This window comes from Scleropages formosus, chromosome 4 (assembly GCF_900964775.1).
Source record: "Scleropages formosus chromosome 4, fSclFor1.1, whole genome shotgun sequence".
Classification (NCBI taxonomy): Eukaryota; Metazoa; Chordata; class Actinopteri; order Osteoglossiformes; family Osteoglossidae; genus Scleropages; species Scleropages formosus.
Window position 1 is genome coordinate 28,821,751 of NC_041809.1, and position 26,178 is coordinate 28,847,928.

Sequence of the window (26,178 nt, forward strand, 5' to 3'; positions counted from 1 at the left end):
GCAAGGTACTTACCCTAAATTGCTCCAGTAGAAATTACCCAGCTGTGTAAATGGGTAAGTATCTTAACATGGCAAGTTTCTTTGGAGAAAAGTTGAGTGAAATGAATAAATTTATACTGTACAGGAGAAGGTCCTGAAAACAAGTACTCAGAAAAATCACACTCACAGGTCAATGTATTTGTGAGCCGGTGAGGAAAACTGAAGTATTTTACTGCACAATAACATCAGTTTACCTGTACTCCCACTTTGGGTCCATTTATTATAAACGGTTTGCTCTGCGCTGCAGTGTTTTAACAAACTGAACTGGGTGGATGTTTAAACAGAAAGAAATGTGTCCATTCAACCTACTCCATTACATTCAACACGTACAAAATTACCTGACGTAAATCGAGATTCTCTATTTTCTATTCATAAATAACAGCTGAACATCATGTACACCATTAAAAGTAAAAAAAAAAAAAAAAGGGAAAAATTTTGCATATTATTGAAATAATTCCAAAATCGCTGCTCATAACGTGTTATAATTATTTTAAACGAGCGACTTATTTATACTGACATCATTTGTTGCTCGTTAATCCCGAGTCTTTGCAGCAGAAGTGCAAAAGTCCATTCACAATAGAGAACGGATACGGAATGACACAGTAGAGATCAATTTCTATTTTAAAAATAAATAAATAAATAAATAAATAAATAAATAAATAACTGCTTTATACCACGACGTCTGCGGTGTTGTGTAGGAAGGAGAGCCGTGTCGCTCCTACCGCTCCGTGCAGCTGTTCGAACGAGATCCAGTAACAAACCGCTCTCTGACCACAGACCTACGGAAACGAGAGCATCACTGTTGCGTGACAGCTGACCGAACCTACTTTTGCATCCGAATAAAAGCGGCGGGGAAGGGGGTTCCGACCCTCTTCACATGTTCGCTTCCGGGTCAAGTTCGCCCTTTAAAGTTTTTCCCCTGTACACAGTTCCGTGTGAAAGTCAAAGGAGCAGTACGCGTAGTAATCGATGCACTATAAATAAACACAGCCGTTGTTCACTTTTCTATGAGCTGATAAGGTTAAGACAGAATCCCGGTTCCCCCCCCCCACCACATTTGCTATCCTTCCTAAAAAAAGCGCGTGGATCACGTAACGGTAACGTGTTGCTCGCAACTCCGAACAAACTTGGACCACCACGAAACAAACTAAGCTTGTAATATATTGTTTCACATTTATTTATTATCAGATTTTATAATAGTATTCGGTCTCCCTCCACGAATGTATCTTTCACAGTGCAGTACTCTCTGTATTCAACTGCTGTTACTCCATCTGTGCGCGGGCACGAGCCTCGTCTCGCGTCACGTGATGAATATGAGTGGCAAACTTGAAGTCCAAACTGGGCCCGTTGACATCCTTATAATTACAGTTCTGTAACCGGTTTGAAACTCTTAAACATTAAAATGTCAGAGTTGTTGTAAGTTTTTGTCAAAACTAAAAGCCCTGGTGATACAAGTGGCGCCCTGAAGTAGCGATTCAGTCTCAGTTTACAGAAACGAGGTTAATATTGAACATATCAGTTACCTCTTAATTTTCTGCAAGTGAAGGCTTAGCCAGATTAACTAATTCACTTGAATTAACTGCCATGTGAGTCAACATTGACAGGAATGCTTGAGGTCAATGAAAATCCTTGATTACTTTGTGTGAGACCCCACAGTCAGAACACACACACACACACACACACACACACACACGGTCTACAACCGCTTGTCCCAAGAGGTCGCAGCAAGCCAGAGCCCAGCCCGGCAGCACAGGCCGCAGGGCTAAGGAAGGTGGGGACACACCCCGGACGGGACACCAGTCCACCGCAGGGCACACAAAGCAGGGCTCGAACCCCAGACCCAGCACAGAGCAGGCCCCAGCCAAACCTGCTGCACCACCCCATCCCTGACACTCAGAACAGTAATTCATTGAAGTAACTGTTGTGATTAAAAAACTATTTATTTCTTTCATGATTCATTCGCCATGTGTGGTCGCACTAAACCGAGTTGCCTTTTTTAATCTATCCATCTAATTTGAATAACTGCCTATCCAGAGCAGGGTTGTGATGGACCGAAGCTTATCCTGGAATCGCTAGACGCAAGGCTGAGGTGAAGTACACCCTGGACGGGATGCCAGTCCATTGCAGGGTAGCCACACACAGTCGCTCATCCATTCACACATTACAGACAATTTACAGACACCAATCCACCTGAACCGCATGTCTTTGGAGTGTGGGAGTAAGTTATTTTGTGTTTTACATTCATTCATCTAACAGATGCTTTTCTCCAATGAACACCGTATAGTGTGATCTAAAATGCTACATACACTACTTACAATGAGGCACTCATTCATGCACCAGTGAAAAATATTTTCTCTCTGTCACACACACACTATGGGTGACCTTTCTTAGACCTGTGTTAATCACCATTGGTTGGTTATGTTGGTGAACAAAATAAAGGTGTTTTAATTTCAATTAAAAAGAACATTTTTTTCTTAAGTATATATTTATTTGAAAAAATAATTACTTTTTTATAGCACAGTAGCCTTTACCCTGTATATAAAGGTATGCACGTTTAAAGCAATGTATAGTTATTTTCGTTCTTAATACCTGTAAATTACAACAATATATGACATTTATGAATAAATAACTTACTGTTTAAATTCAAAGGGTGGGGAGAAGAAAGAGAAACCTGCAACGCTCCACACAGGTATACTGACTGTCTAAATGAGAATCTCAGGCACAATTATTCACTCTGATAATACTGCAATTTTCAACCAGACAGCAGAAGACAACAGGACCATCAGTGCTACACCGACTACACAGACACCGGCATCAACTTTTTTGTACCAATTCTTCTGTCACTTTATTGCACCTGAAGAATTAATCTATCTCTTTTTTCTTTTCTGACTTTCAAAAATTACAGAAAAAACTACTTTCCCAGTCGCAAGGTTGCTCTCAGCACTTTGGGAACATGACGTATTGTCAATGACACTCTAGTACTCCGGGTAAGATAGTCTCCAAGGGCTGCACTGCTGGCCGACAGGTTGGCCACCTTGTCAGTGATGATGTCCTGGTTCACACCTTTAATACCATGGAGAAATTGCACATACATCTCATCTCGAAGGACCAGAAGACTCCTGGGCTCTACCAGCAGGGACAAGAAGTACCGGCTCTCTTCTGTCTTTGGAAGGTCATCCTGTGAAAAAAAACTGTATCTTCATCACATAAACTAAAACAGAGATATTGCTAACAAATGGACTGCACTCACCATTGAATATTTTGCTGAAGTAAGCAGTGCAGATTATGCAAAATGTATTAAAATATATAGCTGGTCACCTCGAATAGCATCTTTTAAAGCTGGCTGTATATGTTTTAACATATACCATCTCAATGGTGGGAAGCATTTTCTGACTTAAGCAATTAACTCAACTGAGTATTATTGCCATATGTATTTCCTTTGTACCATCAAAAATTATGGCATGATTTTAAAAACAAGTATACTGTACAAAATGGGTAACGCAGAGCATCAGTGTTTTGCTTACACTAACTTTTTTAAATCATGTAAAGATTAATAAAAGCATTTCAGGCAAGAACTTAACTACATTCTAAACTGTTAAATTCTAAAGATATCTGGCAATGAAAAAGACTAATTAGGTGCATATTTCATAAAACAGGAACACTTAATGGATGATGAAATAAAGGTATGTGTAAAATTGAAGTATATTTTGTCTCTGTTAAAACCACTGTACTGTAATATTACTTCTACAATGACTTTCAATTTTAGTCTGGGAGGGAAGAGAAAACTGTCTTTTTAAGTGTTCACCTGAGCAGTAGATACAGAATGATAGAAGTCTAACAGAGTATGGGACCCAAGGCTGACAGTTGTCACTGTTGGATAGTACAGTGGTCCATCTACATGAGGCTGAGAGAAAGGAAAACATTGAAAAAGATTAGATAGGTTGTGTATTCTTCAGTTGTGGAGCATGTGTATAAAACTGCTATACAGTTCCTGGGGTTGGACAGAATTCCTGCTGTGAAATTGCACTGAACGTTTAATCCACGTCAGAACACATATTCCTGCAAATAACAAAACTGACTATTTAATATATACTTTGAGGTGATACATTCTTTTCATGGGTACTTAACACCAAGGCAGCTTAGAATCATACCATTATTCCCTCTCCTGGCTTGTATTCATTCACCAAGACATGATTAGCAGTTTTCCCCCCAAATACTCCCAGGTCAGAGATTTTATTACAGTACTGCTGAAGCCAAATGGGCAGTTTTTCTGCTAGCATGCCATTAAGATGCGGGAGTCCACCTGGAAGAAGAAGAAGAAAAAAAACTATTTGTATAACAAACCATCAATGTGCAGCCTTCCCTCATTCAGTTTTACAGATATATTTTAAAAGTAAAGGTAGTAACATTTAAAATGCTGAAATCTAGCTATAATTCAGTTTTTCAGCTTAATTCAGCTTTATATTAACAACAGAGGGAGGGCACGGTTGGTTCCACCAGGCCTGCTGTGTGGCAGGTCTGGGGTTTGAGCTCTGCTTGGGGTGCCTTGTGATGGACTGGTGTCCCATCCTGGGTGTGTCCTCTCCCCCTTCAGCCTTGAACCCTGTGTTGCCGGGTTAGGCTCCGGTTCGCCATGACCCCACTCAGGACAAGTGGTTGTTGACAATGTATGGACAGATGGATTAGCAAAAGAAGTCTGTGTTGTAAACTTTTTTTCTCAGTTCTTGAACTGTTTAAGTCCATGAACTTACAGTTCACAGAAGAAGCATTTTTGAAATTTTGACAAAATGGTAACTTTTGGCTTTCACCAAGTGACTGTGTTTTTCAGTATTTTGATATGGATTTGCTACTCTACCATGAAAAAACACACTCCTCAAGTTTAATTGACCTCAGACTGAAAGAACTAAATATCCTAAAGCTATAGTTTCTGAAAAGCAAAATGACATACTGTATATTAACATCCTACAAACGTATGATGTATCTGAAGAATCTTTCATAGTTAGTGAATTGTAATAAATGACAGATTAAGTCACTATGAGCTTCATGGGGAAAATTTCATACATTCCTGAGCTCCAAAACTGACACCAATTTACACTAAAGAATCACCAAATCCCATTAAAATGGACTCAATTACTTCAAATGTTAATATTAGTATAGCAGAACTTAACCAAACTCATTCTTCTTAAATGAAAAAACTGCCTGCATAAGGATATTAAATAAAACTTTTCTTAAAGTTGAATTCCAGTAACCTCCATTTATATGCAGGGTATAAAATAGTTTCTAAGCTGCTCCTCTGGCATAGTTCTGCTGACTTTCAAATAACAGGATCTCCCTAGTGACACTGAATTAAAATTTAACTACCTGCTAACAACAGGTCAGTGACGAATAAAAAGAAAAAAAAAAATCTTTGATCCTCACAAAAACTTCAAACCACACGTTGCTTGAATGTCAATTTTTAATAGCTAGAACAAATGAACTACATTTTATTATTTGTGCTAGATAAATAAGGAGTAAAAGATAGTGAATGTATTTGGACATCATACTGTACCCCAGTTCTGGAGTCGTCTACCCAGCAGCTGAGTCCATTTAGGTTTTGGGGCTTTGTACACCTTAATCAAGAAAAAGCAACATATTTTCCTCAAACGGTAGACATTTGGGAAAATTTAAGAAGAAGAAGAAAAAAAAATCATAAGACTTCAATGCATTATTTCATAAGCGTTTCCAAAAATAAAACTATATACTTTGATGAATTCTCAGTTTAATATTCCAGCATGACATGCCAATATAAATGTGAAAATAAAATATTACCTGTTGAAGAAGGTATGCCTCCTCACTTTTTGTTATGAACTCTGGAACATAATAAACAGTAGGGGGAGCCTAAAAAAAAAAAAAAGAAAAAAAAAAAAAACATCAACAAAATGTGCACTACTGTAAACTTCCATATAAATTCTAACTGGAAAAGTAAGACATGCTAAGTAATTTAAGAATTGTGACAAAGAATTCTGAAACATGATTAACTTAAACACAAAGTCTGACAAAACACCATATTCTCAGCCTATGAACAGATTCCCAAAACTGGACACCTTGTAAAAACTACGCATAAGTGCTGAAATTAACCAGAGCCCACAGACTGTTACCTTGTAATGACCATTTAATATATAAATAAAATTTCAGTGAAAATAATGAAAAAATGAAAACTACCCCCCCAGTTTGAACACAATTCACTTTACCCCATAAATAGTGTATCCTATGGTAAAAAGCTTTGTGCAAAACTACTTAATCAATGCAACACATGCAATAACATACAAATGTAAAGATGCCACTTTCTATAAAAACGTGAATTTTTTTTTTTTACAAACCAAGGCTTCTGTAAATTCCCCAACCTAGTACTCTTTGGTGTAGTATTTTAATGGATGTAAAACAGCTTGAACATTGGCATTTGACAGATGGCTGCATACAGAAACGGAGCCTGTATTATTCCAGAAATGAAGAAATTGTCTAAAACCTAAACATCCCATAAAATCGAGTTCCTGACTCACCAGACGAGGCACCATTGCATTGTTTAAATTGCACGAATGATACCGACGGCAATGATGTCTGAACACTTAATGACTTAAAATGTGTGAGAATCACGACCAGCCAGCGTGTCCATCAGCAGGCGTCGGCACTACAACGTGAATAAGGCCACCAACTGTACGGAGCTAATTAAATTTTTTTTTTTTTTTTTTTTTAAAAGAAATTTACTAACACTCGCACTTCACTAACGGCCGCTCTCCCGAAAAAAGAGTGAATCACGGCGAGGGGGGAAACGAGAAAACTCCTTACATCTTTAATTACATAACGTTCAAGATCCTTAGAGATTTGCCCCGGAGATCCTTCCATGCCAGTCTAACCTACTAAAATTAGTTCAACCTAAATTGCCGTGTATAGCCACAATACTGTACAAAAATGGCCACTTTTACCGACGACAGTGAGTAATTAATTCCATACAGAATAAACACGTCGTGTTCAACTTCAGTTCAGGGTGCTTTACAGTAGCGATTATGCAGATTTTATTCTCCTCAATAGAGCAATAACACCCTTAGTCGATTCAACAAATTACTCTATATATACAGAAGTCACAGAACACAGCGCTATAAAAATCGCATTACAACAAAGGTCTTCTATTCAAAATAGAAACATCGCCGACTGAGCCGCCATATATATATAAACAAGCCCGGAGGTTACCGTTGCATTGTGGGAAGTTACAGTTGCATTGTGGGATTACGGGTGTATAACAGACCCAGTAGAAAATGACCCAAACAAATCATTATTTATTGAAGAGTGAATTAAAAACAACAACGTCCTCGGTGTTCTGTTCTTTGCACGTTTCTTCAAGACACTACGGTCTCATGACGAACCTCTTATTTCTACTGCAGTTTACTCATACATATTAAACAATTCAAACACTCACAAAAACATAATCCAGAACAATCAAACCTAGCCAGGGGAACTGCGGTTTACTCATTTACTATCCATGAACAGCTGACCCTTGTTACCTTTTCCCTCTTACTTACTCTCCGTCCTTCTTTATTTATTCCCCCGTTTACTTATCCTCCCTCCAACATCACGAATCCCTGTATGTATGTCTATATGTGTGTATATGTATATTTTTGTTTTCTGTCTACTCTACAAAACGAACCATTGGGAAAGTCCTTGTATGTGTGTGTATACTTGGCCAAATAAATAGGATTCTGATTCTCACGCTCCATCAGATCTCGTCGACCTGATAAACGGGGTTGTATTGAGCACCACCTGCCACTAGATGTCACTGTACGGAACCCGTCGGAAGATTCTGTCTCGTTTCTTAATCAGTTGTTTCGATCCCTCTATAAAACCCTCCTATTTATGGGATCACTAGAATGAAGCTTTCCTGGATCTTTTTTGGCTCTATTTGTTCACTGAGAAGCGCCCAATCCTGTCACTCACAGCTGCTGTTTCCGGGTGCTTCCCTTAAATTTCACTGGAATAACACGTACGAGCGCGCGCGGCGATTTATGCAGGTCCGTCAATCAAGGTGAAAACAGTCATACTCCGGTATCAGGACTTAGCATGTGGCACTGTCCTCGAGCAAACATGGCAAACCATACCTGTACCCTACATTACAGTGAACACCACAAGTAGATGACATGACCAGGCAGATTCAGTTCGTTTACCTTACTAACCCCATCATGAGTCCAGTTAAATTTAGGGAAGCCAAAACCATTTACCAGTTGCTGATTGTTTAATTAATTAATGTGCTTTAGTTTAGTTATTGTTGTACCAGAGGATTTATAAAAGGTAATTTCTTCTCGCAGTGTTAAATATAACTTACACCGTACCCTCCCACAACGTACATCCATTTAAAAGAGCTGAAACTGTAACTTGCTTATATTTCCTCAGTAAAATAAGGATGAACATTCGTCAAATACAGTGCTTAGATAAGGGTTAGAAATATTAAGTGTAGTTGAATTACATTACATTTATTCACATAGCAGACGCTTTTCTCCAAAGCGACTTCCAATGAACTCTATGTAGTGTTATCAGCCCACATGCCTTATTCACCCAGGTGACTTACACTGCTAGATACACTACTTACAATGGGTCACTCATCCATACATCAGTGGAACACACACTCTCTTTGTGTCACTCACACTATGTATGGGGGAACCTGAACAGCATGTCTTTGGACTGTGGGAGGAAACCCACACAGACACGGGGAGAACATGCAAACTCCACACAGACTGAGCAGGGATCGAACCCACGTTCTCTCGCACCACCCAGGCGCTATGAGATAGCGCTACTCGCTGTGCCACCGTACTGCCTTATAACAAGTATACTGATGTACAATTTAATTAGTTTCTTTTACACCAAATAAGTTTAAATTAATCTTACCCAAAGCTCGCCAATCTTCGTCTTTAAACTGGGGCAATGTCCCCACAGAAAAGCCAGTATATTATCAATACTATATAATATATATAGTAACTGCCTTACTCATTTGTGCTGCATGTTCCTGTATAACTACCGATGAAGTATTAAAGTATTCTAAGTATTCCTGTTCTTACACCTAGACTTATTTGATACATCTCCTTAGGTAACTTTTTCGTTTATGAACTGCTAATTCTGGAGTATCTGATCCGGTGTACATGATTTTAACCCGTACATGGAAATGTTTCAAATAACATCCGATTTAAATGCCAAGCCAAGCAACCGCTCAGTCAAATCGAATCGAATGTGTCTTGCCTTTTCAAACTGTGGAACTCACTAATTTTGGGAAGTTCAATGTTAAAGAAAAGCATTTTATTTATACAAATCTGAAAACGCTACCAAAACGAAAAATTTATAAATACCATATTTACTCTTCAATTCTGCACATCAAGAAGTTTAACTATTCCTCGCCGAATCAGAAGCTGCTGGTTGTTAGTTAACGTGTGGAAACGGGGCACTAGTAAGTAAGCAATGAACTTTAAGTGCTTCGTGCCTCGTCTTTTTTGCTATATATTACCATAGATTGTAACGTTATAAAAATTTGCTACGTGTAAATCTTCCCTTGCCTTCAACTAAAAGAGGAATGAAACATATTAAAGTAGTCTTGAGGAAAGTGGCGGCATTCTGGAAGTTTCTCGGCGCCATATTGTTCGTCAGTCCATTCGTCTGTAGTCCATTAAGTGCCTCTCTTGCGAAAAGTGCAGTTCTTTGTCTCTTGTTCGGTAGGTTGCACGGTGGAGTCTCTGTTAAAGGAGTGAGTGTTATACTGCTTTTGCATAAAGGTAGGTTTTCTGCTTTCTACGGCTTTCACATGTACTTTAAAAAAAAAAAAATTAAATCATATTGACTTTAATTAAATTTTCTTTCTAACAAATATGTTTGTATTTTAAAGGTTTACATTCAGTAGCTCAGTTATTGTGCACGTCGATAATTATATTTTCTTATATTTAGATAGTAGGCTGTTGTGAGAGAGCAGAAGCTGAGGCTAAACGAGCTCATGATCTAGGAACGCTGAGCCCCTCAGATTCTTCTAGAAAAATTGTCACACAGTGCAGCAGTAGCTTTTAATATTAAACTCCACACACACACACTCTAAGGGCACTCAGAGCGGTCAGTTTTACTGAAACACATGTCTTTGGAGTGTGGGAATAAAAGCCACATGAATACAAAAATGAGCAGGTTGCAAAGCTTTGTGAAATGCCCCTAACCCCCAGTTTGATGCCTTGAAAATAGAAGACTGGACAAGGTGAGTTTTGTGTTTTTGTCTTTGTGAGTGCAGATTGATCGCAATGGGGAGTTACCCAAGGAAGCGGGAGAAAAAACAGTTAATGCAGATGGCAGCTTCTCTCAGTCAAGCTCCTGTGAAGAGGGAGGAAAGAAGAGAGATTCCCAGCGTTCATGCGCCCTTCGCCTCAGCAGGCCTCAGCGCTGACAAACCCGACCATGCTGTCCCTTCGGAAGAGGCCAAGAAGGAGGCGACTGAAGAACACAACTTGCAAATTAAAAATCTGGTTCTGCAACATGTAAAGTTAACGCTGGATGGAAAGTCGAAAGGAGATTTGTGCACAAAACCTTCTGAGAGCAAGAAGACTCATTTTCGTGAGGAACGTGCCAGCAACTTAAAGATCCCACCCCGAATGCGTAAGTTGGATGTGACAGCTCACCGGTTCTTTACTTTGCTGAAAATGTTTCAAGTCTGTGGTCTTTGTACATAAAGATGGCAAATGAAATGGCATGAAATACTGAATTTTGCCTTCAGGAGATACAAATCTTTGAAACTTGGTTAAATCCATCTCTAATTTTCAATGGAATGTGTGACCCTTGCTGATTGTTCATGAGACACAAAAGTGGCTGCTTCTGCAGTTGTTTTACATATGTTTCTTAAAAACTTTAAAAGTACTTAGTGTAAAAAAAAAAAAAAAACTTCCATACATGTATACTGATGTGTTTAGGGGTGTAAGAACAGATGTCATTTGACACATTGAGTGTTTGTTTCTGCATATACTTGATTTTCAGGTCACTGTTTGCCCACATATTAATGCATCCAGTAGAAAATTGATTTTAAATCACCGTGTTCTTTGTTCATGAGATATTCAACAGCACTTGATAAACAAAACAGTGGACTTGTAAAATTTCTTCAGTGAACTGAAGTAATGTTGTGAAGAGTGGAACAAAAATCTTCCAGAACAATGTGAGCGACTGATAAACTCCTGTAGCAAACAATTACGTCAATTTATTGCTACTAAAGGTGGTTCTACCACCTACTGAATCATGGCATATGCTTCCATTTTTCCACAGATGGCTGTTACATGTTGGCTTATTTTTTTATTAGTAATTATTGTTGAAGTTAACTTATCTGTTTCTAAGACCTGGTGAAGGCCAGATGGGTTTTTTTTTTTTTTTTAAATGGCCTAATATATAACGCCATAGAATTTAAAGAGGGTGTTTTTGAATGGAATAAGCCTGTTGTGTAGAAGGTATATTTTGATAAATGCTGTTGCAGTTTTTCTTTGTGCGGGACCTTGCTGTATGAGGAATGGGTGTATACGGTAGGATTATATGACAAAATTTTACACATGCCAAAATTTTCTATAGATGGATTTCTGTTTAGCTACTTTTACATGTCAGAGAGGAAAAATGTACTCTTCCATTTTGCATTAGCATACTCAGACTGGCACAAGGGTCGGACAGCTGCTGTCTGCAGCGAGCACTTTGACCGTCTCCTTCAGGACTACCCAGAGTTCCACAACTGCAAGTGCTGCCTAGCTGCCTTTATACTGGAGAGAGGTGAGGTTACCCCTAGTTAAAGGTGATAGTTTGTGTGATCATCATTAATACTTTAATTAGTTGCTGTCACACACCACTAAAACAATTTACCTGTTTTCTGCTAGTTTTTTCTGTTGATGCATGATCCATCTTGTTTTGTTTTTTTTATTACTTGAATGGGGAAAGTCCTCAAACAATGCAAATGTATTCTGATTTAAATTTGCATAACTTGGACCATTTTTATGGCAGGCATTGGGAATTTGTGTTTCCCTAGGGGTTTTCGATTCAGATGGTCAGCCTTGTGAGAAATATGAGGTGGTGGCAGTGGGAACTGGCAGTTCCTGCTGCAGTGGTTGGCTTTGTTTTAATGGGTGTGTAGTGCACGACTGCCATGCCATTGTCATTGCCCGTCGGGCACTTCGCAGGTAACTTTTTAATCAGATTTATATGTGTTCTGTATGAATATCCGGATTGGGTTCAACAAATACTACAACTCGCATGCTTTTATGGGGTGAAGAATTCCAACATTTTAATGCTGGGAATTATGGGTGATAATGATATTTAAGTACTTCTTTTGGAGTAAGAACTCCAGGTTTAATGAATAAAATGCTGTTTTCACCCACTATAACCTCACATCATATAGTTAACAATATTGCACTCCTAAAGTAGTTGGTATTTGTCAGTTTTTAAAATGCATTTAAGCTCTTTACATTTGAAACTGAACCTCTGGGTTTTTCAACACAGTAATCATACTATGATGATTTAGAAAAAATGTGATCAGTACGTATTGGAAAATAAATATTTGCAGTTACTTAATTCAAAAAGCATATACAGTGTGCCTATTTTGGTTGATTTACCAATATTTTGATTAAAAATAGATTGGGTTTGATCATAAAACCTGCCTAGATCTGTGGGTTTATATAATGAAAGTAAATGATTACTGTCAAGATTTTTTCCACTTGGAGTGGTGGAAGGGAATTAAATATTATGAATAGTTCCTATAGAGGTTTGTGCTTAATAGTAAGTATTACTTCAAACAACACTGCATGAAACATTTGATCTTTTGACTCTGGACAGTATGTGTACTGAATAATTTACAGGGAAGTGCTGAACTTGTTTTGAACAGCGTACATTTCATTGACAAGATCAATAAGGATCCTAAAAACATTTTGTTTAGGTTCTTGTTTAAGCAGCTACTTCTGCTGTTCAGTGATGACCTGAAGTGCAAAGAAAGGTCAATTTACAAAGTCACCTCTGGCAGTTGTCTTCTAAAACTCAAGCCAAAAATCTTTCTGCATCTTTATACGACAAATGCACCTAAAGGAGCAGCCCAGTGTACTCTCATGTAAGTATGAAAACACACACAATATATATTTGAATTATATTTAGAGAAAGCAGGAAAATGGGAAGATGAGTTTGTACAAGTGCACTTAATCACCATAGAATGAAGTTTTTGGATGACCTGAGGAATAATGTGGATTATAATATGTATTGCAGACTAAGGCAGGGATTAAATTCTGCAGTCAGCAATGAGATTTCAACAATGAATGCATAAGGGTTGCAGGGAGTAGGAACTGACACATTGCAGTCTCGAGTTTAGACCTTGCATAAGTTTTTTCTATTATTTATGTATATAATATATGTATATAAAAGCCTTAGCAGTTTTTCCCACCTTAATTTTGTAATGTTGGTCTAACTAGAAGGGCTGAATGGTTGGCCTTATCAATTTACTTTCTTCTCCTCATGGCCCTCTGGCTTTTCTTCACATTTCTTTAGTTATGCTATACTTTGTCACTTGTTTTTCTGTGATTTTTTTGTTGTCCAGATGCTCTATGAAATTAAATATTTACCCTTCTCTCAATATTTTTTTTACTTAATTTCATTGTTTTAGATATGAATTTTACTTGTGATTCAAAGCTTTGGAATATTTAATAGATAAAACATTGGTTTGAGTAATGTGTTAAACTAAGTTTAAATGAAATGTTATCTAAACATAGGTGTGTATAGCATCAGAATAATTTTATTGTTGCGTTTGCCATAATCGAGATTTAAAATTGAGGACTTAGTACATTAGATGATTGTAGCAGTTTGTTGTAGAAAATGCATGGATGCTGTCTTGTGTGTCCCACTTCTCTGCAGGAAATCACCCAGGAGCAGCTACTTTTCTCAGAAGCTGCAGTGTCATGTCAAAGGCTCTCTTATTCCTTCTGCCTCTGTTTACCCCAGTTTCTGGGGTGCGTGTGTGTGCTGCATGTCAGACAGCGATAAACTGAGCCGCTGGGCAGTGACAGGCCTGCAGGGAGCACTGCTAAGCCACTTCATTGAGCCACTCTGCATAACCACTGTAGTTCTTGGTAAGGTACATTTTTTAATGGAGATGAGAAAATGGGTGACTTGGATTTTTTTTCACTCTATGATGTACTGTAATCATCCAAACATGTCTTGCTTTTTGTGACTTTAAGTTAGCTATATTTCTATCATGTGTGCTGTGTTTCACTAGTACAGTATGACCATACAAAAGTATAAAATACTTTTATACAGAAATTTCTACTCCTTCCCAAGATATTCAGTATGCAGTAGATCTTCACTGAGTTAAGATCAAAAGATCGTCAACAAAATTTGATTTGTCCTGCTTTACATTCCTGTTAAATTCCAACCTGAACTTCATTTGTGAAAAAGCTTTGGAATGTAGGTTACACATTTAGCAAGGAATCTTTTTTTTTTTTTTTTTTTTTGCTATATTCCACACCAGAAGTTGCCTCAACCTGTTTATTAATAACAATTAATGCAATTTTTTGAAAATGTGATAGTAATTATCATTGAAATATCTGGTCACTCTTTCGGAACTTTTTTGACAGTGCTATATTACCACCATGCTAATTCATTCTAAACTTTTGTCTTTATATTATGCATCTGTATGAATTTGAAGTCTCTCCATTTTGGGTTGCTGTGACACAGTTCTGTGTGTGTGTGTGTGTGTTTGGCTTTTTTTTTTTTTAAACTAGAATATTAAAAGCAATAAGTGAAGCAAAAAGGATTTTACTATGCACCATGACTGGTTAATGTGGAGTTTTAAAATGATTCTAATAATGGCTTAAGTGAAGTAGCTTAACTGTAATATAGGCAGTAAAATTTGATAGATGGTGGTAGGCATACTATACTATGCTATTTAGTTATCTGCCCATCCACAGAACATAGCAATGTAACAATTACTGTCACACATGTAGACACAAAGGTCAATTTAGTGTCATTGTTTCACCCAAAACTTTTCTTTGGACTGTGGGAGGAAATTAAGGCTCCTGGAGGAAACCCAAAGCCTAAAAATGTACTGTAATACGCTCATGGGTGTGTCCCCCCCAATCACGTGATGACATGAATGGAGGAGGATTGTTGAGTTACGTTGTGGCACAGAACTAGACTTTTCTGTTTTTTTTGTTCCTGCATTTAGGGTTAGGGCAGGGCCAGTGCCTTGCACACTGCCTCCTTGTTTCACAAACATGGTTTGAACAAGTCTACTTGTAAATTCAACCACTTGATTTCAATCAACAGAAGCTTAATACAGATGTGGCCCTTATGCATAGATTAGGTACTGGGGGGGGGGGGAACTCAGCTATAATAAATTTAAAAATTTGCCGCAAGAGTCATTTATTCCAGTTTTATCAAATTGCTTCTCTGATGCAGAATCTCTGTTCTGGAGCCCATCCTGGGAACACTGTGAAACAAGATATACCATGGACAGGGTCCCAGCCTGTTGTAGGACTTTTATGAACCTGAAGTGACATTAAAATGAATTCTACTTATAAATTACTAAGAATAAATACATCTGTACAACATCCTTTTTAATATCAACTGCTTCATGTTTGTTATACAACAAATTAAAAACAAAGCATCTGATACCATGTGTGATATTATAGAATTGCCGTAACATGTTAATTTATTCCTCTTACACACAGGAGATTCCAGTCACCGTTTTAAGAAGGTATCGGACACCATAAATAAAAGACTGGGTGTGGAATTGGTAGACCAACTGCCTCCACCATTCGGGAAGCATGAGATGATATTCTTCAGTGGAGAAACTGTTGGACCACAGAAATGCTCAAGTCAGTGCCAGAAACTGAGTCTCAACTGGTGTCTGGGGGACTTCAGCATAGAGGTCCTGGACAGTACCACTGGCTGCACCATTGAAGGGTAAGTTCATATGCACACAACTTGTGCAGCTGTGATGATCTTTGGGACAATTTAGTGCATTTGAGTGTTAAATTACTAATAAATATGCTGAAGAAGCACTTTGTAAACACATTTTCTTAAAAGCACATCTGTTATTGAAATGAGCAGGTGGCATTGTTTTTCAAGGTTTTACATTGTGGGCAATGGTTGTCAGTTCTGTGAATGGTCATCCCATTTTTACCCTTTCAAAGAGTTACACAACTGGAAATGCTTCGTTATAAAAACATTCAGCACAAGGTATTGTGTAAAAAAAAAAAAAAAAAGTGAATTTTAAATAGCACTTATCTGAGGATTCTGAGGGTCCATTATATAGTCACCTGTCATAGTCAGTAACTTCTCCACAGATCCAGACAGTAGTATAAGAATACCAGTCATCTTGGTATAAGGGCTTCATCGCCAGTATACTATATTTTTGGTCTGCAAGTCTAGCAGGTCCAGGATGAAATATCTATGACTCTATGAACTGATTGAAATGCCCGTTGAGACACACAATCATTGTTCCATTTGACATTTTGTTTAGCATGCCTTCTCTGTCTGAGAGAGGTTTAACTTGTTTACCAGTGCTTGAAAGGAGTATACAGATTATAAATAAAAATACTGCTCAGTAGGGCTTTGCAAACCACCCCTAAAGATGCTTTGAGATTTTTCTAGTGTAATGTAATTATTTATTCATTTACCAGATGCTTTTCTCCAAAGCAGCTTACAGTGTTAAGCTACTTAGTCATTTGCTTATTTGTATAGGTGAGCTATTTCACTGGAGCAATTTAGGGTAAGTGCCTTGCTCAAGGGTATTATAGCTGGCAGTATGATTTGAACCTGCAACCTTTAGGTCCAAAGGCAGCAGCTGTAACCACTAAACTACCAACTATGTTAAGACATACTGAACTTTACCTACAGTAACTCTTGCCTTTCTATAAGCAAGCTTATACAATTCAATACTGTAATGGAAGTAAAACATGCAGAAATCACATGGGCAGTGCAGTTGTGTGCAACCCTGGCTAAATTGCATATTTCAGTTCATGTACAACTTTTGCATGCAGCTAATTTTAATAGTCCAGAAATTGTTTCCTCTGTGTTTATTTTTTTAGGTCACCCTTTATAAGTGGCCCTGGTTACTCCAGTAGACTTTGTAAGAGAGCATTCTACATGGCGTTCTGCAAAATTGCAGAAATGAATCACCGTCAAGATCTCCTGGATCTCTCCACCTATCGAGATGCCAAGGTGCACTCATGAAACATGGCTTGCTCTTGAGTATGAATACTGCTGTTTGTATATTGATTGCTCCTTGAGAAATTTTGTATAAAATGTTTGGTACAAAATGATGTTGAACTGTGAAATATACTCTGGCTACAGTGGAGCAACAGGCAATGTAAAGGTTAAGGAAGGACAAGGGTTTGTAAAGTGAGCTGCCAGTTAACCCCAGTCCCTGCTAAAATTGTTTTTGAAGTTAGTGTATTAAATTACTCCAATGAAATTACCATGCTGTATCAGTCAAATACTGCAAACATCACTTTGGGTGAAAATAGAAGCTTAGACACAAATGATTAATTTTCAGTGTTAATAAATGCTAGCTGACTTCAGTGTTGTTATTTCAGACTGCTGCCCACCTTTATCAGAGCACTAAGGCCATGGTAAATGAACAGTTTATGGCCATCGGCGCAGGACCCTGGAACTCCAAGCAAATGGTGGATATGTTTGAACAATATAGCAAAGTGTGATTGTGTGGAAAAAACTTTTAATTCTTTGAAGCTTTGAATTCTTAAGTAGGCTGTATTTTTTTTTTTTTTTTTTTTTTTTCTCTCTCTCTCTCTCCCCCCCCCCCCCCTTATCTTGAACCAATATTGTTGTAAAAATCTCCCCCCCCCCCCCCCCCCCAATAAAAAGTATTCCTGATCTTCCCGGAGTTATATGCTTCAGAGGTAGCCACTTAAACCTCTTCTCCCAGCTAAAAACAAAAAAACAAGGTACATTTTTTTTGAAAAACAGTAGAATGTACTTTTTATAACTCTAGGACAAGTAAATAAAGAGAAAACTGATCAGCTTAACACATCTTTAAGTGAAGAGGTGAGTATGAGAGGATATGTGGCTTTTGCTCATGCAGAATAAAGTCTTGTGACAATGAAACCCACTTCCTATTATTTCAGCAAAACTAGTATACATGTCACTTTGGATTTTTATATATTACATATAGAAAGCTCTATAAAAACTAGTGAACACTGCACCACAAATTATACTAAATTTAAGTTGCTCTGACAGCCTGTTGTAGTGCAAGGGTGGGAAATACACCTCAACTCACCTGTTATTTCCTGTTTAAACTCACAAGGAAGATAGATGTCTGCTGAGAGACAAAAATAATCTGAAGATTTTTTTGCAAAGGTTGATAAGTTGATCCTCACATTTGTCTTCTATTTTTCACCAACCACACTGCTGACCCATAATATGACTGCTTTTCATATACCTAATAAAATGTGTGCCATTGACCACAGAAAGGCTGTCTAAGAAGGGGGAGGGAACAAACCACCAACATGACCCTAACCCAAGCACCTGTGAAGCCCCAACACCGACCTGTCGCCTCACCTCGCCTCCCCCAAGCACCAATGAACTGGAAGTAGAACTGCATAAATTTGTGTTTGTGAAAGTTTTCATTAATTGAGTTAACTGTTGTAATGACTTTACAAAACACTTCAGTTTAAGAGTGCAGAAACATTTGCAAAAGTACTGGTAAATTTTTATTAGGACATCCCTAGAGCAGTGCAAATTTAGAATCCTCAATTATGTGTTTGCTTCAGTAGTTGAATTCTGGTGCAGTTAAAACAATTTAGCAACTGCCTGCAAAGACCAGGGCTGAGATCCACAATATAAAAGAAACAAACGGTACTTGAAAAGATGCACTGAAGTCTTTGTCTCTATGTTGGAAGAGAAGTGTGGCTTGCAGCTGTCCGGCTGACTAATGCAGAACTTAAAAAGGGTGTATCATATCGCCATAATTTCACGCTTGCAGCACTTTTGCACTTCACTAAGATATCTGGATGCGACTATCATACATGATAATGAGTAAAGTGAGATTCAAACCAGCTGAACTCCGGCACCTAATGGTTGGAATTTTTTTCCACAGTGTACCTGCTTTGTAGTCGCTTGAAATCTAAAATCGCTCAGATCATATTCCATACTACGTTTTAAGACCTTTTATAGACTCAGAATGCTTATTTGTACGCGACAAATGTATCCCTGTGTTGTTAATCATTTCGGAAATCACTTTCACACATTGCATACATTTTCCAAGATCCAGCTGTGCAGTTCATGGACCTCTGGACAGCAGTTAAATAGTTGGCCTACCGTTGAGCTTGTCATGCATGAGTGATAAAGCCCCGCTTGCAAAATCTCGCAGGATGAGAACGGTCTCTCTCTGCAGCTGCAATGAGTCACGCACAAATTCCTGCTGCGTCTCTGCCAGCTGCTGCACAGACTCAGAGAGCAGCTCCAAGGAGCGTGACACCGTCTCCAGCAGCATGTTGGTGGTGTGCTGCTCCTGAATGCTGAGAGAAGCATTGTGGAGCATCCTGTCACGTGAACTCAAGTGCTGTTGGATTGGCACTGATGAGCAGGATGAGGACGGAGTGGGATTGGCAGTAGTGGTGTTAGCCATGTTGGTAGATGGACCCAGGCTGCTTAAAAGTTCTTCCTCCTCTGTTGGGTTGGAGGGCGGCAAGGTGTCCTCTTGTTGCTCCTCATCTGAGTCCAGCGGCTGTATTTGTGGATCTGGGTAAAACAAGTTCGTTCAGAAGTTAGCCCTTCGCTTTCAAATAAGCTTGTGTGCACCGATCAAGTATTCTCAGCATCCACTCATTGGACTCAAGACTGCAAGTTGTCTACATGGCGAATCTCTAAGTAGACACTGTTTCTACTGAATCAAATGGGGGAAATTATTACGCATTCCCAAAGGGCACCACACCTACTTATACTGCAGCTTATTCTGTACTATATCGATTTCGGGTCAGCAGTTGTCTCAAAGGTATAGCAGGAGAACACATTCAAAAGCATGACTTTGTGACACTAAACTGACAGCCCTAACCACTATGCCAAGCAAATTAGTAATTAATTAAAATTTAAGATTAATCTGCATGAAAACAGAGAGCAGCATATAATAGAAAAATTCCAGATTAGAACTTTAAAACAGTAATTAACACCATAAATGCTAAAAACCGCACCGCTGTATGTGCATTCTTAGTAAGCACTTACCCAACTAAGACATCCCAAGACCATAAAACACGAGTAACTAAACCACTTAAGCACTAAGATACCTGTTTCACACAAACACACACACACAGATGACTTACAGGGTGGCCCACAGCACACTGGAGCTGGTGTGACATGGTCTTCTTTGTGGGACAAAGAGGATGGGGCCATGGTGACTGGAAGTGCTCCAGACACAGGCACAGACTTTAGAAGGGAATGTGGTGGTGGAGGCCTTGTAGATGCATCCAACCTGCCATTAGGAGAGGCACGAACAGAGGAGGGTGGCATTCCAAGCATAACCTCCTCCTCCTCTTCCTCTTCATCTCCAGCATCGTCGTCTTCTGCTATGTTTGCATAGCGGCTCTTGTCAGAGGTCGGCAGTCTCCCACGTTTTCCATCCAGCTCTAGAATTTGGTGTACAATGTTCTCGATGGGAGAAAGGTCCCTGGAGAGACGTGAATTGATGTTTTTGTACGGGACGGTTCCGGCACGCATGGCTGCCACCTTGCGTTTGGTGTCACATTTGAGGTCAGACCACTTCTTGATCACCTCAATAACTTCCCGCTGGCAATCACCAATTTCATTAACACGGGCTGTAATCTCTGCCCAAGTGCTTTTCTTTACATCTGTTGGTACACCACGGTTGAATTTTCCTGTGGGAGATATATATTCAGGGATACACATAAAAGCATATGTACTTTCAAGAATTGCCGGAGGAACATAAAGATTAGCGACTGGATGGATAACATAAATCAGTGGCGTAATGACAAAAAAAGAACAATGGGGAACTGGAACTGGGATTTGCTTTTTTCTATTTTTTTTTAACTTAGTACATGTGGAAAGCATGAAACAGATTTTGGATAACCTGGGAAATTTCCAAATCTATGGGAAACAAACATTTAGGAATTTTAAATTTATTTATCAAGCCGTCACCATGCACCAAGTCAAAATAAATACATTTAAAGTAACATCACATGCAAAGTGGAAGCTACTTGCCTACAACAATATGCCTGTTCTTCCTCACTTCATCAAGAAGGATGTGGACTTCGCTGAACGTGAAGCGAGCCTTCCTCTTCTTCAAGTGCATGACGCCGTCATGGCCGCAGTACAAAGCAGACATTCTTGTGCGGTTTTCTCCGTCTCTGAGGTCCTCCCTTCTTGCTGCTCACCTGCTCAAATGTCAGATATAAAAGCGCTCTTATGTACATCTATCAACTACTGGGTTCTAAAAACAACACTACACTTCAATGATGATAAAGAAAAATCAGATTAACGAAAATGTTTAATGTTCAAATCTGATGTTCGGTAAACTTAGACCAACAATCGAGGGTAAAATGCAAGCAAGGATATGAATAATAAAATGCAAACTAAATAGGTAAGTTTTACCTATAAAAATAGTTTTATACAGTAGATGTGTTGCTGTAGGAGGTAATTGTTTTTTTAGAAATCATCTGGAGAATATTTCAGAGGAAACACATACTGTGTTGAACTTGGGTCAAGGTTTAAGATTTTTGGTACAGTATAATTTGAATGCATATCTGCAATTTTATTGTTATTCAGTATTACATATTTTATTCTTTGTATTCTATTGACACTTTGCAATTTCACCAAATTTACCGCCTGCTGTCCAGACAGTAATTTATAATTTACATGTAGCTTTCACATATGTTTTATTGATATGAAGTTAAAAATCTGAAGGTTCACATGAAGTGACAATATTACAGGGTTAGACATACCATATGTACATTCATATGAAACGGAACATTTGTGTAATTCTGATAAAATTCACACATTTCCAATTATGAAAATTTGTAATAGATGTGTGTATATATATATAATATACATATATATAATATATGTATATACAGTATATAACTATTCAGTTTATAAAAATTATCCCAAACTCTCAGACATGTGAAGTATGTGTGTCAAATTCAGGACTATGTATATATACACTGCAATAACAGGTATATATTCTATATATAAATGGTGAAAAGAGGGAGGGGGAGGGGGAGAGGGAGAGGGAGGGAGGGAGGGAGGGGGAGGGGGAGGGGGAGGGGGAGGGAGGGAGGGGGAGGGGGAGAGGGAGGGAGGGAGGGGGAGGGGAGGGAAAGGGAAGGGGAGGGGGAGGGGAGGGAAAGGGAAGGGGAGGGGGAGGGGAGGGGAGGGGAGGGAAGGGAAAGGGGAGGGGAGGGGAGGGGAGGGGAGGGGAGGGGAGGGGGCGCGATGGCGCAGCGGGCTTAGCAGGTTCCCACTGTGTGGTGGGTCTGGGGTTCGAGTCCCGCTTAGGGTGTCTTGTGACAGACTGGCGTCCCGTCCTGGGTGTGTCCCCCCCACGTCCCGCGCCGTCGGGCTAGGCTCCGGCTCACCACGACCCCACTCGGGACAAGCGGTTGCAGACATTGGTTGGTTGGTGAAAATATATACAAGATCAGTGAAGAAACACATTAAAAAGTGCTCTCTATGGACGAGTTCACGGCAGTAGTATTGAGAAAAAAAATACACAGTGTAACTTACGAACGCATGAAACGTTTCTGGAAAAATAGCAGACTCACAAAATCGCTGCTTTGGATTTTCCGCTTGACTTGTTATCCCGAACATCAGCAAGAATAAATAATTTCGGTGACGTATAAATCTTTAAAACATATTTAATTCTACACGATACCGGTAATAATATTTCTAGCAAATATCATGAACTCGCTGGTCACGCTGCCTCCTAAAATAAATCACCGGCTATTATTATTAGTAAAAAGGTTGATTTAACAGTATCGTTGACTTTGCACCTACACCTTCGAGCGATACTCCACGCACTCCGCCCGCAGCCTCCGCGAATCCCAGCAATGCGAACAACAGACGCGCGAACAACAGTATATTTCGCCCGGCACGTGAGCTCTACCACTCTGTGACTCTCCCGTCTCCGCTCTCTCAGCAGCACAGACAGCTACCTGCAAAGTAGTGCCTCTCAACGTTCTCACGGCAGCCCACACTTCTTCCTTCGGCATTCATTGCCTTCTATTCCTGCGTTCATCATTTCAGGGCAAACGCCGGTGCTGTCAAATTAAAATATACGTAAATGGGAAAGAAGAGCCACGGTAGGGATCCTACTGTCCGGAGCCGCTAGGCTACAGTAGTGTGTATTATTTATTTCGCTACTAACTAACCATTTCCTATAATACTCTCCAGGCACAAAACCTATCCTATGTGTCACTCCCGGCGCGTGTTTTCGCATCTACTGAGCAGGGACACGCGGGGGACAACGAGCGCGACTCATTACGGGACGTCGTAGCTGTGCTGTGCAACAACAGCGCTTCGGACGTCGCGCATGTTTGTGTTGACTTCCCGAAAGACTCCGACGTAGGCGGAAGTAGGGGCATTTAGACGGAAGTAGGCGCATTTAGACGGAAGTAGGCGCATTTAGACGGAAGTAGGCGGATGCGGTGAACAGCGCTATCCCCTCACCGCCTGGGTGGTGCGAAAGAGCCGGGAGAGTGATAATGGCTTCCTTGGTTGTTGAGCAGCAAATGTTCAGGGTCTCGTAGAGTCCTGGGTGTTGATGTAATATATAAATTAAGAGTATCGCCCTTAAACTAATATTAGGAATATGTCATGAGTGATGATATAAAGTGAGTAATAAGTCAATATACATGAGATTTACGTCGCTTTGGAGAAAAGCGTCTGCTAAATCAATGTAAATATCTGCTGCTGTGGAAATGTGTAATAAATACAAATACAAATGTTAAAAAAATGAAAATGCATGCTTAAATGTACACATCCAAGAATGAGAGGAATCTGGTTCAACTGTGAAAGTAACAGGCAAGGGAGAAGGGCTAGAACAGACTTTGCCGCCTCAATATGAAGGAAATAAAGAAAACTGACTGGTATGTCTTTGTGATGTTGTCAGTACTTTTATGCGCTGAGATACAGTTGGAACAAAACAGTAAATCTCAAAAAAAAAAGAATACAGGTACATCAAAAACAGGGTTTCTGGTGTATCGTGGCTGTTTAATAAAGCTGGGGTCTATTCCACTGACACTTCATAAAAAAAAAATAAATCTAAGACTCTGTTAAGTCTCTGGGAAAGGTTTTAGGGAACATAGTGCAGGCCTATAAGCAAAGCTCACTTCTTAGTAGTAGCAATTTAAAACACAAAGCTTTTCTCCCAACTTATAATCAATTTCTTCATTGCACCATAGTGAATGGCAATAGAAATTTTACATCTTTGTGTAGAATTATTTATGTGAGCGTACTTGGTTGTGGAGATAAAGCCGCATGAATGTTTCATTCATTCATTCATTCGTTCATCCATCCATCCATCCATCCATTCAGTCATTCATGTACTTACTTACGTACCCGCGAATGTCATAGGAATGGTTGAAACTGTCAAAAGCAGTTTTAAAGAACCGCACAGGGAAACCACTTGGCACCTAATGGTTATTTTATATGGATTATGTGCAAGGTGCACGCGCATATGTGAGGAAGACACGGCTTCTTGCCGCTGTAGTGAAAAAGATGGATCGCCTTCCGCCCCAGTCAGTACCGCAGGCGGCGCGTATCTCGAGACTCGTGCACACACCCCGCCAGTCGTCTTGTAGCGCAGAGACATTTTCCCGTTTCCTGACACCATTAAATGGATTCACACAGAGAGAGGTTACAGTCAGTGTAACACGCAGAAGAGCGAACGCGCCGTTTCGCTCGCCCTCGAGCCCCGCGGGACCGCTGCTCTGCCCTTGGGTGAGTCGGGCGGCGCGCTCCTCCTCGCTGCGCTCCGCGGGCCGCCCCTCCCTCCAACACAGCCGACCCGTGCTCCGCTCCGTGGCAATTTACAGTCAGTGTTTTTCCGCTGTATTTACATTGTATATAAGGGCATGCATGATCATGGATACTGTGACTTTCAGGGACGCGTGGCTAAAGGGGGATTTAAACCGATTTGTGCTTAGCGATATTCGCTACACACACACACAGCCTTCAAAGTCTTAACATTTTATATAATGTTGATATTCCTTTTGAAATTAAAACGGTATAATTGTCATAGTAATGCATTTAGACGCGTGGGTGTGTGCAGCGTTGCAGGGCAGTTCGCGCTTTTATGGCCACATTTTTCATCGCTGTTAAACTGGATACGACCCGGTGCGGCATCGACTCAAAGTCCGCCTGGCAACCGGCGTTGCTAACAACGCTTCTTTTGAAAAAGGCATGATGATGAGCGACTGATTCACGTGGACCGCTGGGTTATGACGTGAGGGACTGTGTGTGCGCGGCTTCCCAGGTTTATTCGAGCCCACTGGGTCTTTGGTGGACATGATGCTGCACAGATTGTACGTTCTCGGTTCGAAAGGTGATTCCAGCCGCTGGAACATCTGGCGCAGTGTTTGGTGTTGCACAAGTACTGGGTGATTGTTCAGTGATTGGTGTCATCAGCGCCACTAAAAGCACATGTGGGCAACAAATGCTCATCTTTTCCTGCGCTCATATATATTAGTCTCCTGTAGTAATTCTGTTTTCCATTTGAGATGCTCGTTTACACATTTCTGTTATAACAAGAATCCAGCATCACATCAGGTGGCTGTCCATCAATACTATATGCCATATGGTACATAGAACATGGTTCTGTTATTTTATTTTTAATTTATTCCTTCGTGTAACTGAACAGTGTTTTCTGAAGTATGAATGAATGAATGAATGAATTAATGAACTTGTTAAAGGACATAAAGTGCACAGATATATTGAGGTCTGATAGTGGATAATAAGGGCAAAAATAGACATGCATAAATAATATGCATCTGTTAGAACTGGTACACAAGATATAAGTTGTGTGTGAATCTAAGTTGCATAACTGTAAATTGTGATTTTTTCATAAACTGCTAGATACTGTACAGATTACTTATAGGATATGTGAAATTCATG

The 26,178-nt window shown here is 39.6% G+C and overlaps 3 protein-coding genes across 8 annotated transcripts; 1 reads left to right on the top strand and 2 right to left on the bottom strand.

Moving 5' to 3' along the window:
* Positions 1-2,581: 2,581 nt before the first annotated feature.
* Positions 2,582-9,479, bottom strand: alkbh6 (alkB homolog 6). Of its 3 annotated transcripts, none has more exons than XM_018751561.2 (6): positions 9,408-9,479; positions 5,848-5,916; positions 5,588-5,648; positions 4,191-4,342; positions 3,845-3,943; positions 2,583-3,217 (listed from the first exon to the last, which is right to left on the bottom strand). In XM_018751561.2, the coding sequence occupies exons 1-6, from the start codon at positions 9,408-9,410 to the stop codon at positions 2,951-2,953; spliced, it is 651 nt and encodes a 216-aa protein (XP_018607077.2). In that variant the 5' UTR covers positions 9,411-9,479; the 3' UTR covers positions 2,583-2,950. The 3 variants fall into 3 exon arrangements, with proteins under 3 accessions (XP_018607078.2, XP_018607077.2, XP_018607076.2); XM_018751560.2 differs by lacking the exon at positions 9,408-9,479 and adding an exon at positions 6,865-7,019; XM_018751562.2 differs by lacking the exons at positions 3,845-3,943; positions 9,408-9,479 and adding an exon at positions 6,865-7,019 and having other exon boundaries at positions 2,582-3,217.
* On the top strand, positions 9,436-17,838 carry adad2 (adenosine deaminase domain containing 2). Its single transcript, XM_018751558.2, has 10 exons — positions 9,436-9,505; positions 9,772-9,827; positions 10,325-10,686; positions 11,707-11,832; positions 12,086-12,236; positions 12,989-13,156; positions 13,951-14,165; positions 15,765-15,999; positions 17,127-17,259; positions 17,634-17,838. The coding sequence occupies exons 3-10, from the start codon at positions 10,335-10,337 to the stop codon at positions 17,754-17,756; spliced, it is 1,503 nt and encodes a 500-aa protein (XP_018607074.2). The 5' UTR covers positions 9,436-9,505; positions 9,772-9,827; positions 10,325-10,334; the 3' UTR covers positions 17,757-17,838.
* A 219-nt stretch (positions 17,839-18,057) lies between these two features.
* LOC108934225 (nuclear apoptosis-inducing factor 1) lies at positions 18,058-23,602 on the bottom strand. 4 transcript variants are annotated; one of them, XM_018751787.2, is made up of 4 exons: positions 23,220-23,602; positions 21,271-21,443; positions 20,376-20,927; positions 18,058-19,797 (listed from the first exon to the last, which is right to left on the bottom strand). In XM_018751787.2, exons 2-4 carry the CDS (start codon positions 21,392-21,394, stop codon positions 19,358-19,360), a joined length of 1,116 nt encoding a protein of 371 aa, XP_018607303.1. In that variant the 5' UTR covers positions 21,395-21,443; positions 23,220-23,602; the 3' UTR covers positions 18,058-19,357. The 4 variants fall into 4 exon arrangements, with proteins under 4 accessions (XP_018607303.1, XP_018607302.1, XP_018607304.1 ...); XM_018751786.2 differs by having other exon boundaries at positions 21,271-21,446; XM_018751788.2 differs by lacking the exon at positions 23,220-23,602 and adding an exon at positions 22,830-23,207.
* Positions 23,603-26,178: the final 2,576 nt, after the last annotated feature.

Coding starts and splice junctions, on each gene's coding strand:
- alkbh6 (XM_018751560.2), bottom strand. CDS start 6,921: ATGGAAGGATCTCCGGGGCAAATCTCTAAGGATCTTGAACGTTATGTA. Junction 5,917..6,864: donor AACGTTATGTAATTAAAGAT/GTAAGGAGTTTT, acceptor TTTTTTTTTTAG/GCTCCCCCTACTGTTTATTA. Junction 4,343..5,587: donor TAGACGACTCCAGAACTGGG/GTACAGTATGAT, acceptor TTCTTCTTCCAG/GTGGACTCCCGCATCTTAAT.
- adad2 (XM_018751558.2), top strand. CDS start 10,335: ATGGGGAGTTACCCAAGGAAGCGGGAGAAAAAACAGTTAATGCAGATG. Junction 10,687..11,706: donor AAAGATCCCACCCCGAATGC/GTAAGTTGGATG, acceptor ATTTTGCATTAG/CATACTCAGACTGGCACAAG. Junction 17,260..17,633: donor CCACCTATCGAGATGCCAAG/GTGCACTCATGA, acceptor TTGTTATTTCAG/ACTGCTGCCCACCTTTATCA.
- LOC108934225 (XM_018751787.2), bottom strand. CDS start 21,394: ATGTCTGCTTTGTACTGCGGCCATGACGGCGTCATGCACTTGAAGAAG. Junction 20,928..21,270: donor GAACAGGCATATTGTTGTAG/GCAAGTAGCTTC, acceptor TATCTCCCACAG/GAAAATTCAACCGTGGTGTA. Junction 19,798..20,375: donor AGTGTGCTGTGGGCCACCCT/GTAAGTCATCTG, acceptor TGTTTTACCCAG/ATCCACAAATACAGCCGCTG.